We start from the raw sequence: 16,577 nt of genomic DNA, 5'->3' as shown, positions 1-16,577 counted from the left end.
ATGGTGGTGGTGGTGGTGGTAATGATAATGGTACTGGTGGTGTGATGGTGGTAATGATAATGGTACTGGTGTTGTGATGTCGGTGGTGGTGGTGATGACGGTAATGCTACTGGTGGTGTGATGGTGGTGGTGGTGGTGGTAATGATAATGGTACTGGTGGTGTGATGGTGATGGTGGTGGTGATGGTGATGATAATGCTACTGGTGGTGTGATGGTGGTGGTGGTGGTGGTAATGATAATGGTACTGGTGGTGTGGTGGTGATGGTGGTGGTGATGGTGGTGATAATGGTGGTGATGGTGATGATGAAAATGGTACTGGTGGTGTGACGGTGGTGGTGGTGATGATGCTAATGGTACTGGTGGTGTGATGGTGGTGGTGTTGCTGATAATGATAATGGTACTGGTGGTGTGATGGTGGTGGTGGTGGTGATGATGATAATGGTACTGGTGGTGTGATGGTGGTGGTGGTGGTGATGATGGTAATGGTACTCGTGGTGTGATGGTGGTGGTGTTGGTGATGATGCTAATGGTACTGGTGGTGTGATGGTGGTGGTGTTGGTGATGATGCTAATGGTACTGGTGGTGTGATGGTGGTGGTGGTGGTGGTAATGATAATGGTACTGGTGGTGTGATGGTGGTGGTGGTGGTGGTAATGATAATGGTACTGGTGGTGTGATGGTAATGGTGGTGGTGGTGATAATGATAATGGTACTGGTGGTGTGATGGTGGTGGTGGTGGTGGTAATGATAATGGTACTGGTGGTGTGATGGTGGTGGTGATGGTGGTAATGATAATGGTACTGGTGGTATGATGGTGGTGGTGGTGGTGGTAAAATAATGGTACTGGTGGTGTGATGGTGGTGGTGGTGGTGGTGATGATGATAATGGTACCGGTGTTGGTGATGCTGATGGTGGTGGTGGTGATGGCAGCAGTGGTGTGATGGTGATGGTGGTAGTGGTGATGATATTGGTACTGGTGGTGTGATGGTAGTGGTGGTGATGATGATGGTGGCTATAATGGTGGTGATGGTGATGTTGGTGGTGGTGGTGGTGATGGTGATAATGGTACTTGTGGTGTGATGGTGATGGTTGAAGAGATGGTGGTGCTGACCTGAAGAAATCCTCAGAAGTTTTAAAAAGGCAGTGGAAGTTTTCTTCAAATGAACTCTTAAGGGAAAACCACTTCAAATGAACTCTTAAGGGAAAAACAGATAAACAAGAGTTGCTCAAGGTTCTAGGGATCCGAGGGCCTGCTCAGCCATCCCTTCTTCCTGCCAGCTGCCCACCCCATGGCCCCAACAGTTTATCATGCATTCAGCCAAGCACAGTCTGAAAACCTATAGCAAGAGATTGACAAAGAAATGGCAAGATAAATTTTGCTTACTTTAGATCTAAGGGAGGCTTAATGTTTCTGGGAGGTAGACATGGGACTGGTGGTTGCGCTGGGTGAGAGGCTGGCAGTGGTGGCTGGCTGGCTGGATGGGATGGTGGAGGCGGTGGTAGGGAGGTTGTTGAGTAAGATGTTTGGCCTTTGCTGGGACCTGAGAAGCAAAGCAAAAAATACCATGAATTGGGACAAATCTTCAAAATGTAAGAACTGGCTATATATATATATATAAAGAAATATAAAGAAATGAGGATCTCAATTATAAAAATGTAAGAAATGCATCCTGAGTTGCATTAAAGCTTTAAAGAGTCTAATATTCTAAGTATCACGGGACATGGCATTTTAAATATTCCATTTCTTTTTCCCCACCTAGATTTACTGAGGTATAATTGACAAATAAAATTGTAAGATATTTAAGGTATATAGCATGCTGATCTGATAAATATATTATTGTGAGAGTTTTCCCCCATTAATTAACACATTCATCATCTCACATGTTTACCTTCTTTGGTGAGGAAGTGAGAATATTTAAGTTCCACTCTCTTGGCAAATTTCAATATACAATACAGTGTTATCTACTCTAGTCACAGTGTTTTACTTCATATCCTCAGAACTTACGTTATCTTATAATTGAAAGTTTGTACTCTTTGACCAACCTCTCCTTATTTTCTCCACTCCAGCCTCTGCAGCAACCACTTCTATGAATTTGGCTTTCTTTTTCTTTAATTACACATATAAGTGATACCATGCAGTATTTGTCTTTTTCCGTCTAGCTTTGCTTAGCATAATGCACTCCAGATTCATCCAGGTTGTCATAAATGACCAAATTTTTTTCTTTTTAAAAAGCTGAATAATATTCCCTTGTATATATCTACCACATTTTCTTTACCTATTTGATGACTGACACTTAGGTTGCTTTTATACCTTGACTATTATGAAAAATGCTTACTATGAACATGGAAGTACAGATATCTCTTTGAGATAGTGATTTTGTTCCATTTTGATATTTATCCAGAAGCAGGATTGCTGGAGTATATGGTAGTTCTATTTTTAATTTCATGAGGAACCCCATATTGTCTTCCATAGAGGCTTTACCAGTTTACATTTCCACCAACAGTGCACAAGGGTTCCATTTTCTCCACTAGCTGGTAATTGCTACCTCTTGCCTTCTTGATAATAGCTTTCCTAACAGGTGTGCTTTTGATTTGCATTTCCCTGATGATGAGTGATGTTGATAAATGTTTCTTTTCTTGAGGTAGATAAATTCTTTCAGTTTAATGGCCACTATTACAAATAATTTCTGACCTTGTTAAGGAAAACCTTAACAATTTTCAAATCTACATGTAGAGTATATGAAAAGTTTCATAATAAAAAGGAAACGACAGTAACACAAAATTTCTTTTACTTTTTCTAAGCTTTTGTAAACCTTAGTTTTAATATTCTGGATTTGGTGAATAATACCACATTCTTTATGATCTTACAAATATAGATCATTTTTCATCTGACCTATTATTTTAGACCAAAAAGGTTTAATTTTTGTGTCTGATCTCATAAGTAACATATTCTTACTTGTTCTTGATGATCTCTTTGAGTCTTTAATGAAAAGACATATTGTGTTTCAGGTATGATTTCCTAACATTGAAACCTGTTAAGCAATCTTATAAGTAAATCATATGTATTGTAGAAATTATAATATGGACAAACAAAACTAAATAAATATGAATCACCCATAATCCAATAACCAGCAATAACTACTGAGTTACACATAGTTTAAAACATTTTAGTGAAAATATATACTTTAGTGGGAGGAAACAAAATGAGACCATTTTGCTATTTTGCTAAGATTTTTAAAATTTTTCTCAATATTTATAAATATTTTTTGAGGTTAATATAATTACAATATAATTTTTAGTCATTGCACATTTTTTCTTTATGTAGCCCTACCATGATTAAAAAATTAGAGTAGGGCTCTAATACTGGATAATTGTATTAATTATTTTCTTTTGTGCTATAATAAAAAAATGGCCTAGTCTTTGCACATATCTTTAACATTTTTCTTAAGATAAATTCCATTAAGTAGAAATCCTGGGTCAAGCAGCATTTTTTAAGGGTTTTGATACAAAATATCAAATTATCTTCCAGAGAGTTACCAACTGACAGCTTCATCACTTAGTTTATGAGAGTGCCCATTTTCATATGCTTTTTGTAAATATTGGCATTATTGTTTTTGAATCTTAGACAATACTATGGAAAACTACCTTCTTATTTTGAGTTTGTTGTAATCAGAATAATATATGCTCAGAGATTAGAAAGTCAGTGACAACATGCAGCCACCACCACCAGAAAAGGATTCTCTCCTCACTGGAGGCCATCACTTCCAACGTTTTAGATATTTCTTTTACATTTACCTACATTACATAGTCCTACTACAACACACACACACACACACACACACACACACACACACACACACACACACACACACACACACACAAGTATATATACTGCTTGATTCATGATTTTTACAAAGATTATTGACTTTCTCTTTGTTAGATATGGATTTTTGCTCTCTTCCCCTCCCCTTTCCAATACAGCAAAAGCATGACTTAAATGAAAATTAAATCCATACTCACTGTTTTCATTATCATGACTTGGTAAATATGTTCTTTGTTGAGTCAACTACTGAACTATGATTACATTTCTTTTCTCATTCAAATTACTATTTTCCTGGAGTTAATCGCCTCATTTTGTCACTTGCAAAGGATTTTGCTTGGAACTTTTTCTTCCCATCATTTCCAATAGTGCTGTAAAATGTCTTTAAACATTTTCTACATAATTAAACCTGTCAGTTAATGCATCAGTATATTGTCTCTTGTCCACTTGCTCTTATCTGATGTGGTTGCTTTTTAAAGTCTACACATAGCTGACACTCTGGGATTTCTCTGCCAGTAACATGAATCTGAAATATTGAGAGAAAGCATTATGGTCAAGAGGGCAAGATCTAGAGCCAGAAGGCCTGGTGTAAATCCTGTTTCCACCACTTATTTGCTGAGTAACTTCTAATTTCATCCGTAGAAAGGAGATCATAATAGTGCCACCTTGTAGGGTTGTGGTGAGGACCTTAGACTTAACATATGTAAAGCTCTTAAGATAGTGCCCAGCATATAGTAAGTTTAACATTTTATTTTTCATTCAACAACTATTTTTTGAATGCCTACTATGTGTCAAATTCTGTTCTAGGTGCTAGAACACAGGGGAAAAAAACAGACAAAAATTTCTGCTCCTATGGGTCTGGGAAGACAGATAAGAACTAAAAAAAATAAAAGTAAAAAAAATATAAAATTGTGGTGAGGAGTGCTCTAAAGTGGTGGAAAGGCTATAATGGTGACTACTGGCTACTCTTCCCTACTCTGCATTTGCTGACCTCATTATGGTAGATTGGTTTGGTAGAAAAAATGCTTGTGCTGGAGTCATTCAGACTTGGGTTTGACTATTAATCCCAGCAAAGACTAGCTATAGGACACTTGTTAATTTATTTCGTTCCTCTGGGTTTTCTATTTCCTGACTGTTATAATGGGACTACTGATTCCTAACCTGCAGGATGGCTATGAGAATTAGAAGTAATATGCACACCTGTTCAGCACACATAGGTATTCTACTTACGAATTATCTTAGAACCTAGAACTGTTGTGTTCTGGATGGGACAAGCTCTTATTACACCTCTCAGGACATATTTATTTCCATCCATGTAGAGAGAATGGATAATTATACTCCAGTTAACATTTTAAAAAAGTTTTCTAAACTGTCACTTATGCCTGAAACAACATATAAATTGCTGTGCATCTGACCATTCTGAAGAAAGCAAGCTTCCAAAAAGCCACTTATCCTTTTAAGTGTAGTGAGGCTGTACTACTCTTCCTCCATGTTAACACCATGCAGCTTAATGCTGCTCAGGGAGCTCTCCTTCATTTGTACACAGAGTACTCATATGTGCTTTCTCATACTAATTTTATTTTTTTAAAGTTCCTGTAAATTATTTTTCCATTTATTTACATTTTCTTCCTAGATGAACAGAGAACTTCTGAGGGCAGACAGGTCTATGCTGTCAACATCTGGGTGTGTCCTACAGTTTCTTGATTTAGACTTTGTTTCTCCTTTACTCTTTTCCTTTTAGAATAAAACGTAATTTAAAACAGTTTATTGCAAAATAAATATATACACAGCAAAACATTTAAGAAAAAAGAAGAGAGAATACTTAAAACAAAATCTCATATTCTAGTTTCTGTGTGGTCAGTACTCACTCCCAAAGACAACTGTTATCAGTCTTCTATGCGTCATTCAAAAAATATTCTATGTATTTTTTTTACACAAATGTGATCGGGTACACATATTATTTTTTCTTAATTTTTACTCAATGAAAAATCAGCAAAATCTTTTATAAACACTACATAAAAGAGACTATCCAAACAGATAATGGTTAAAAAGAAAGAAAAAAAGATGTCTAAAGTGAAAAAGATAGATCATACAAAGTGGTTTTTAGTATAAAAAGCAACCAATGGTGACTCTATAGCATCTTACTATGCTGATGGACAGTGACTGCAATGGGGTGTGTGTGGGGGACTTGATAATATGGATGAATGTACTAACCACAATGTCGCTCATGTGAAACCTTCATAAAATTGCATATCAATGATGTCTTGATAAAAAATAAAGCCACCAAGAATTAATACTGTCAAAATGGCCATCCTGTCAAGCAATTTACAGATTCAGTGCAATCCCTATCAAAATACCAATGGCATTTTTCAATTAACTAGAGCAAATAACCCCAAAATTCATTTGGAACTACAAAAGACCCTGAATAGCCAAAGTAATCCTAAGAAAGAAGAACAAAGCTGGGGGTATTACCCTCTATGAGTTCAGAGACTATATTATAAAGTTACAGCAATCAAAACAGTATGGTACTGGCTCAAGAACAGATCCATAGATCAGTGGAACAAAATAGGAAGCCAAGCTATAAACCCATGCAAATGTGGTCAATTAATATATGATAAAGAAGCCATGAATATACACTGGAGAAAAGACTCTTTAAAACTGATGTTGGGAAAACTGGACAGCTACATGCAAGAGAATGAAACTGGATTACTGTTTAACTCCATATACAAAAGTAAACTGGAAATGGATCAAATACCTATGTGTAAGACATGAAACCACAAAACTCTTAGAAGAAAACATAAGCAAAAATCTCTTGAACATGAGCATGAGCAATTTTTCCCTGGACACACCTCCTTGGGCAAGGGAAACAAAGTAAAAAGTGAACAAGTGGGACTACCACTAAAAGCCTTCTGTACAGCAAAGGATAACAGAACAGAAAGGCAACCTACATTATGGGAGAATATATTCATAAATGAGTTATCTGACAAGGGGTTAAGATTCAGAATATATAAAGAACTCATACACCTCAATACCATAAAAAAAATAACCCAATAAAAAATGGGCAGAGTACCTAACAGATATTTCTCCAAAGAAGAAATACAGATAGCCAACAGGCACATGAAAAGATGCTTCACTTCGCTAATCATCAGGGAAATGCAAATCAAAACCATAATGAGATAGCACCTCACACAGTCAGAATGGCTACTATCCAAAAGACAAGAAATAACAAGTTGGTGAGGATGTGGAGAAAAGGGAACCCTTCTACACCATTGGTGGGAATTTAAACTGATGCAGCCACTATGGAAAGCAGTAGGAAGGTTCCTCAAAAAACCAAAAATAGAAATACCATTTGATTTAGTAATGCTGCTTCTAGGAATTTACCTGAAGAAAACAAAACCCCTGGTTCAGAAAGATATAAGCACCTCTATGTTTATTGCCACATTATTTGCAACAGCCAAGATATGATAGCAACCGAAGTGTCCATCAGTAGACAAATGGGTAAAGAAGATGTGGTACATAAACACAATGAAATATTATACAGCCATGAAAAATGAAATCCTGTCATTTCCAATGACATGGTAGGATCTAGAGGTTATTATGCCTAGTGAAATAAACCTGGTGGAGAAGACAAATACCCTATGATTTCACTTATTTTTGAAGTATGAAAATAAAACAAAATGAACAAAAGAGCAGTAGACTCATAGACACTGAGAAGTGACTCGTGGTTACTGGGGGAGGGGTGTTACTGGGAAGGAGTGGTCCGAGGAGGAGAGGGGGATAAAGGGGCACAAAAATTCTCAATCATAAGCTGGTCACAGGGACGGTAGTACAGCATGGAGAATATTGACAATGATTCTATAACATCTTCCTATGTTGACAGATAGTAACTGCACTAGTAGGGGTGAGAATTTAATAATGTAGATAACTGTTGAATGATAGTGTTGTGCACTTGAATCCAATATAAGACTATACTGCAAAAAGAAAATAAAAAAGGAAAAAAAAAAAGCAACCAAAGCATTGTGGGTAGACTTTCTTAACTTAGTTTTAAAAAGAGAGATTGTTCTATATTGGCACAAATAGGAATACTAGTTTTTTTCTTCATAGCTGTGGAGATCTCCATTGCATGGATTTACCATAACATATATTTGATCAGTCTCATTATTGATTGAAATTTAGGTTCTTAAAAAAATAATAATTTCATTGACATAATTTACATAAATATACTGGTTTAAACTATACAATTTAAATTTTATTAATACATTTACAATTGGGCAACCATCATCATCATCATAATCTAATTTTGGAACATATGAATCATCATGAACATAGACTTTGAACTTCTTAATAGTCACTCCTTATCCCCTTCTCCCATCCCCTTACCTTGGGCAACAATAATCTACTTTTGGTGTCTATAGATTTGTCTGTTTGGGATGTTTCATATTAATAGAATCATACTATATGTGGTCTTTGTGACTGATTTATTTCACATGGTTGTTTTGACAGTTGAATCATGTTGTAGCAGATATCAGTACTCATTATTTTTATGACTGAATTATATTCCATTGCACGGATACCACATCTACCTGTCCATTCATCAGTTGATGGACATTTAAGTTTTTTCTACCTTTCAGTTGCCATAAATAATGCTGGTATGAAAGTCAGGTACCAGTTTTAGTGTAATTCATGTTTTCATGTATCATGGGTATATGCCCAAAGTAGAATTGCTAGGTAATTCCTTGTTTAATCACTTGAGGAACACTAGATTGTTTCCTATTTTTTGGTATTTTTGGATTATTAGACAATCACAATTATAAAATTATTCTTGTACTTATGTCTTTGGGTACAAGTGTAAATACATCTGTAGGATAGTTCTTAGAAAGTAAAATTGGTGGGTTGAAAGAACTGAACATTAGACAACATTTTGGTAAGTAATGTCACTTAGTGAGATTTTAACAATTCATGTGTTTTCTAGCACAAGAGGAGAATGCCTATCTTACCATAACCTCACTAATATTGTGTATTATCTTACTTTCTTAGTCTTAACAATTTGGATGGGTAAAAAATGATTATATACTTTAACTTGCATTTCTATATTTATAAGTGAAGCTAAAGATCTTTTCACACATTTATGAGACATTTTATTTGCACTTGTGTGTGGCCTTTATACAGAATATTAGAGGTTCAGTGTGTTATTTAGTTAAGTAGCCAAAATAATAAACATTATCTCTTTTATGATTAGCATTTGCTGTAGCATAGAATATCATTTACAATTCAGGCATATAAATGTGAGTTACCATTTTTGTCAAAGTGTCTTAAAATTTTTCAGAAGATCCTCAGTAGCCTTCAAAGGTAGGACTTGAAGCCTCTAGGCCACAGGCTTAGAATATCTAATTTTACAGAATTTCTTCTTGCCTTAATTCAAAGTCATCTGTTCTTATCTTCAAAGGATTTGTAAACTCGTAGTGGATGGGGAATTTTGAAAATGAATGTAGTTGAAAACAAAGCACTGTAACTATATTAGTAAGAAAACATTTGCTTTGAAAGAAGCTGCCAAGAAAATTTTGACAGAAAAGTCCATCAAAATGGAAAGACAAGTAATACTGAAACATTGGTGCTTGAATAGTTAATAAAAGCAGAAATTTTAAGATGTAGATGATGTAGAGATCACAACAAATATGATAATCAGAGAAAAATAAGTAAAGAAAGTCTTCACTTTTTTAAATTTCTCTATCTCAGACCTAACTTAAACATTCAATGTCTCTGGATATTTTTTTAATTCTCTAAAAATATCAACTCCCCTAGTCATTTTGTTGGCCATTCATGTGCTGTCTACATAACATAATAATTAATTATATGTAATAATGAAATGTAAATTGTTTTTATAAGTGATTTTAGTTATTTTCAATTCCTAAAATAACATGAAATTCAAATTAGACAGTAATTTGACAGAGGATTGCTGACTTCTGAAAATTCCTTTTTTTAAGAATGTTAAGTATTATTCTAAAAGCAAAAAAAGTCAGTATATACGAAACATTTCTTGGTAAAATGCTTGTAGCTTACAGAGTGTCTTCTTCTTGCTCTAAGGTACAGCATATTTGGGCAGAAGACAACTGAATTTCTTTTCTTCAAATGCTAAAAGTTGTTCTAAAAGTGTGTCAGAACTTATATGGGGGCAAAGGAAGTACTGGGACTCAAATTTTAGAATCATCCTCATATGAATTGATTTATATGTTGAAGGAATAATGAATGTTTTGGGTAAATCAATACTTTGAAATCAAATCAGAATAATCCAAAAGTATAACATGTGTGAGCAAAGAAAGAGTAAAAATATCGATGTAGTGGAGACACTATCACAGCTTCAGAATGTGGGCAAATAGAGGGACAACTGAAGCAGAGGCTCTTGAACTCAGTAATCAGAGGAAGCCAGGCAGGAACACGCATTTGTACACTGGGCTGGGAATGTGCCTGTGGTGGGCAGGAGATTAATGCCCTGTTTCAATGGGCAGCTACTGTAGGGCTCCTGCCCTTCATAAATATGGGAAGAACAAGTCTTTTTTTTTTTTTTCATGAAATCTTCCAACTTTTGAATGTTGACACCTAAGTAAGCAGAACAAAAAAATAAGTGAAACAAACAAAAACCCCCAAACCCTGCACACCAAACAAGCGTATCTGCAGGTGATGGTAATTTGTGACAGACACCTTTTTTAAGTTAAGAAAGAAGGGCCACAAAGAAAAGGTTTATTAAGGGAAATGGTCTCATCATAGGTTCATCCAGGAAGCCAGGTTCAAAAACGATGAGGTTTTGAAAGGTGTCAATTAGGCCTCAGCCCAGATAGAGTCCTAACGAGTTGAGGAAAATGAACCAAAACTACTGAGAAAGAAGGCAGAGCAGCCCTGCAGGTGTGGGCAGAGCAGGTGCTGCCGGCAAGACTCCAGGAAAGAGAGAGTAACTATAGCCCAGTTTAACTGTAAGAAGCACAGCTGTGTAGAGAGATGGCTGTAAACAGAAGATATTCAGCTCAATTAATGTTTGCCACTTCTATGACAATGCCCATTATTGTCATTGCTATTTTTGTAAGATTGCCGAGGTAGGAGAGAGGCGGAACCCTGAATCAAGAGACAACACAAAAGCAGATGATAAATCAAGACCTAGAGAAGAGAAAGACATAGAGGAAGATAGGACCCAGAAGAGGGGAAGAAAGCCCTAGAGAAGCTCCTACTAGAGGCATGATATTAAGCAGGCCTCTCCCTCTTCCTTCTTAAAAAAAATAGAGTAAATATTTTAATTTACAAAATTAATATATTTATAATATTTGGAAAAAGTTGACAAAACAGATAAAGTAAAATTTCACATGGCCTCTCACTCCCCCTTCCATTCACCTTCCCAGAGGCAACCACTGTTCATCTTTGTGGAACTTTTCCCATGCACTGACTCATCTAGGCATGGGCGCATGGGAATATCTGATTAAAAAGCTAAATATCCCTGTACACTGAATAGCATGTTGCATGTGTGGGCCTCTCTCATTCTTGGTAATCATGGTGGACTGTTTTGTGACTGGGATATTTCACAGTTCGTTTAGTCTTTCCCCCTTGACTACCGACAATGCAGCAATGACCATCCTCTTACGTGCTTCTCTGTATATACGTGGCAGTAGTTTTCTAGACTAGATATCTAGAAGAAGAATTGCTGATGAAGCATTTGCACATTTTATATTCATATGGGTTTTGTCAAATTCTCCTCTAGGGGCACTTTACCAGTGCAGACTGGCTGAAGTCTTGTCTTCTCAGACTCTCTCTACCACTGGATATTTTTAATCCTTTTTCAATTTTGGCAACACGGTTATTTAATGTTCCTGAGCCTCCGTTTAATCTGTGTATTTATAAAAATCCTAGTTCACAATAATGTCATGATAATTATGTGAGTTAAAAGAAGTGTGTATTACAAGTACCTAGCTCACAGTAGACACTCCACAAATGTTCATTCCCTTCCCTAATTATGCAATCTTTAGTGAGGGAAAATTTACTGTGATCAGGTATACTTACATAATTTTCTTATGGTGCTAATAAAGCTGGTGTTTATCTATTGAGTAAATCCATTTCTTAGCCCATATTCATTGTTTTATTTTTAATTAAAGTGCTCTAGTTAGGAATATTTCTTTAGAGTTTAACATTGCTATGTCACTATTTCCTGTGCTATAGTTTAATTTCCCCACTGTATTTCTTTTTTCAATTATCATGAAACCTTTGTTTTTATAGTTCATAGTTATATTGCTTGGCCTTTACTTGTTTTTTTTTCATTTGTCTGAAGCAAAAAAAGGTGTACTTTAAGGACAATGCAAATATAAACTTACATTATTTTTTAAAGATTTTCACTGGAATGAAAACACAGTTTAAAAATTTGTATAGAAAACTTAAGGACCTCTAAGAATGTCCAAAGTCCTCAGATTTAAACACACTGCCTCAACTGCCCACAGGTCAGTTAGCTCTACCAACTGAACACACATAAGAACTTCTCCACCTCATTTGTCTCATCTATATGCCTTGCGTTATGATTCTAACTGGTCAAGTTTTAGATCCCAAATTCTAATTCATAAATTCCATCATTATGTTGTACAAATTAAACTAAAATAATATCACATTTGCACTGTGCATCTAATCTTGTATGAAGTCCAAATGTAATGATAAATGGGTGAAATTAACATCTAATTTATCAGTATTTAATAATCACTCATGCCTATCTCTCTTTGGTTTCTCTGACTCCCTACATCCAATACATGAGAACTTCGTATCAGTGCTGCTTCTGAAACTTACACCAAATTCATCTACTTCTTTCCTTTCCACTGTACCACCCTGGTCCAACCAAGCCCATCACTTCTCACCTGGAAGCTTTTCGACCAGACTTTGAGCTTCTTTCTTATTTGCCTATATTTTTATGCTCCAAACATCAAAGAGAAGTCCTAAAATGTAAACCAGATCATAACACTCTCCTTAATGGTTCCAATTTCAATGGAATCCTATCACAAATCCTGAACTATGACCTCCTAGGACCTATGGGGTTTGATCAGTGCCTATTATTCCAGCCTCATTTTGAAACGTTTCCTCCCTCAGCTATGGAATTCCAGCCCACTCAAGGTCTTTCTATTTAATCACATCAAGCTGGTTCTTGCCTAAGGAATCTCCATTAATACCTCTTCCCAGACATTCCTCTCCTATATCATTGTATGGCTGGACACTCCCACTCTTCATGTCTCTGCTTAAATATCATCTTTTCAGAGAGGTCGTCACCATTCATCTCATCTAAAATAGCTCCACCTTGTCTGCCACCTCCATAGTTGCTCTATTGCACCATTCTGTTTTAATTTTATTCATAGAACTCAATATTCTCTGAATTTGTGTATTTATTTACTTATGTATTATATGTTTCTCCAACTAGGATATAAGCTCTATGAGAACAAAAAACATATCTATCATTTTCATTGCTATGTTTCTAGGCATAAACACATAGTAGTCCCTCACTAAATATTTGCTGAATGAATATATGAATAAAAAATACTACTTTGCTAGAAAAAATATGAAATGTCAATGCTTCTTGGATCTTGCCAGCGTTGAACACCACCAAAGATAAAACTTATTAAAAATTTATCATGTAATTCATGCTTATCATTAATATTCACACTAAGGACTCTCATTTTTAGTACATGGGAATTGAATGTTACAGGGCACTGAACAAACAGAAATGACAGTCAAATGTAAACAGAAGTCATATAATTAGTAGAAAGAATAACACTTAATATCAGTCTTAGTATTGGAAAAAGAAATCATCCAATAAAGAAATTCACTGGGTCTAAATTTAATTAAATTTTTAAATCACTAACTTGGCTGAAAGAAAGGAAATTTTTGTCAAGAAGAGAGCAGGGACAGTCAAGAATATAGGGCCAAGACTCAGGATTTTGGATAGATAAGAATTGTACTGGTCAAAGTTCATCCAGAAAGTTCAGCCAGGAATGTGACAAGATCCAAGCTAGTCAGCCAAAGCAGAGCATCAGTCAAGACCCTGTACTTTGGTGTAGTTAGATTGTAGTCAAATGCCCTTGACCTTGACAATAACTGCTACCCTTGTCCAGTGACTGATTATCATTACTTGGCTGCAATGTGCCTATGCATATCTAATAGTTAATCATTATTATATAATTTGTGGACAGTGAAGCAAGAGTGCTGGGGGCCTAGTGAGAAACTGCACATGAAACAGCAATATTAGATCCAGATAATATGACTTACTAAATGCATATTTTGCAACTATGAAAAGTAGTGGTGCTGGAGTTTAAGCATGATGAAACTGGGAGGGATGCTTAAGAGGCTTGGCAAGCCCCCACTTTGGGCTTTCCACCTGTGCCAGTACTTCACCACAAAAAAGCAACACATAATAGAAGTCAACCTAAAGTTATCTTGAGAAAGTGGGCGGGCATGAGAAGATATGCCCACCTAAAATCTCCCAGCTTGATTTCTTTTGGTATTGTTTGCTAAAATTGTATTATTTATACTTATCTTGGTAAACATTGATCTACAGATTGTGTCATAGTGCTCATTTTGACTAATGTTCCAATGGGGTCTTCTACAGGATTACATCAAAGGTGCATGCTTAACTCAGATTTCGATCACACCTTGTTGAAGCCCCTACTATTGCTTGAGAAGACAAGAATTATATCTAAAGATTCCCTGGTTAGTTAAAGAGATCTAACAAGGTTGACATTAAACAGAAGGAAGTGCAAGTTAATTACTTAGGGACAAAAAAATTAGTACACGAGAGGGAAAAATCAACTATGTCAACAATCATAGAAACAGGTTCTAGAAACCCACCTTTAGATATTCTGATTCAGGTGATCTTGGATGGGGCTTGGAGGTCTGAATCCTTGCCTGGAATCTCAGAGAGTTCTGATTCATGTGGCCTATGGACCACACTTTGAGGAACACTGATTTTTTTTTCTTCTTTAAATGAAATAGTGAAGCTCAAGACAACTAATGCTGATATTTCTGACCTAATGGTTTAGATTAAGGTATAAAAAGATGTTTTGAGAATTTAAAAAATAACCTAGAGAACTCTTATCCATTTTATTCTAATATGTCACAGTAATTCTTGAAGTATGGACCCAACACCAAGAGCATCTGCAAAGCCTAGAAATTCAAATTCTCAGGCCCCAACCCAGATCTACTGAATTAGAAACTCTGGGGTTTGGGTCCAGCAATCTTTGATTCTGATGTACACCAAAGTTTGAGAATCACTGGTACAGAATAAATGGTGGTATACCTTGCCTTATTCAAAGGTCAACATGAAAATGTAGAATACTGTGAAGACACCAGAAAATTTAAACAGTCATTGCCCTTCTAAGGTATGCAGCTTGTTTCCTGAAAAGTATTACTCTGACAACCTCTCTTTCTTCAATCTTAAAGCACAACTTGTTTAATTTTGACCCTCAATAATACTGTTTCTGCTACTAGCTGACACTTTCAGTTAGTATTTCATTCTCTGAGAGTTCCTTCTCAGGTTATTATTTGCCCTTTCTACAAGAATCAAACCTTATATGATCCAACCATAGTCAAAGTAAGAGAACCTGGTGATTATGAACTTGGTTGCCACAGCATGACCTTTTTATAATTGGAGGGATGGGGAAGTGGCAAGTAGGGATGGAGGATGATGAAGGTGATGGGGAAAATCAGAAGATGACTTTAACATGGTGGTTGAAAATATTGGGGAAAAGGAGCAATCTTTAAAATACTGTTGTACAGAATACTGACACCCAGTTTTCTATCCAGAAAGGGAACAGAACCAGGCAAAGTGGATTCATTGAGGGGGTAGAATCCTTTTGACTACCTACCCTGTATCACCTTAAAGAGCAAATGACCAAAAAATTAGAATCTCTGTTCCTAAAGACAGAACCATAAAACTATAGGACTGAAAGTTCTTATGAATTTACCATTCCAGTGTTTTTTATGTTGTTTGGCAAGACTAAGCCTGTTGATTCTTTAGGAGGCCATCTTTTCACTTCTGCACAGGACTTTGAAACACAGAGAATGAGAATGAAGTACTTAGCCCTAGGACTGACAATAGCAAAGGATAACTCCTAAAAAATGCCCTCCATTCTGATCAAAGGTAAGAGATCAGACATCCAGATAAGTTTAGTGATTCACTGAAAGACACAAAGCTTAATATCATGAAAGCCAGGGACTAGAATCCTGTTTTCTGTATTCAAGTCTTATGTTTTTTGTACCATCCCATGAAGCTAAATCTCTCTCTCTCTCATTTGTTTCAAAACCCTAAAAAGGTAAAACTAAACATCTTCCTTTTGTAAGAGTTTTCAGCATCTGACTGGTGAAATAACCAAAAATGTTACTCTCTAAGATGAAAGAAGCAGCTAAACAGAGACTAGGGTAAACAAAACAAGTCAACCACTAACAGACTAGGGGCAAACATAAGCAGGACGAACTCTTCCCACACACACAAAACAGTGTGCCCAGTTTTTGTTTTTGTTTTTTTTTAAGTGAGGAGGAAAACTTGAAGATTTCCCAAAAGTCATGGCTCTGTTTGCTGGCTCACACCTGTGTGTGCATGTGAGTGCTGTGCTGATGAGACGTAAGCAAGGTTGATCATTAACTTTCCGGGAAGGAGGGCTACTGCTGATAGTCAAATCTCTGATCTGGGGTAAGGAAAAAGGGGTGTGGGATGGGAAGAGAGAGCAGAGTGGAGATTCACCCAGGCGGAT

General features: G+C 36.2%; 1 protein-coding gene across 12 annotated transcripts in view; it reads right to left on the bottom strand.

The window, feature by feature from the left end:
• Positions 1 to 16,577, bottom strand: part of FYB1 (FYN binding protein 1) — a 148,226-nt gene that overhangs the window by 49,171 nt on the left and 82,478 nt on the right. For all 12 annotated transcript variants that reach the window (XM_037002535.2, XM_037002508.2, XM_037002522.2 and 9 more), the window contains one exon: positions 1,384 to 1,540. In XM_037002535.2, the coding sequence (XP_036858430.2) occupies positions 1,384 to 1,540 (157 nt within the window). The remainder of the gene's footprint in view (positions 1 to 1,383; positions 1,541 to 16,577) is intronic.

This window comes from Manis javanica, chromosome 1 (genome assembly GCF_040802235.1).
Source record: "Manis javanica isolate MJ-LG chromosome 1, MJ_LKY, whole genome shotgun sequence".
Classification (NCBI taxonomy): Eukaryota; Metazoa; Chordata; class Mammalia; order Pholidota; family Manidae; genus Manis; species Manis javanica.
The sequence above is the reverse complement of the archived record's forward strand: the minus strand, read 5'-3'. Positions and strand labels throughout refer to the sequence as shown.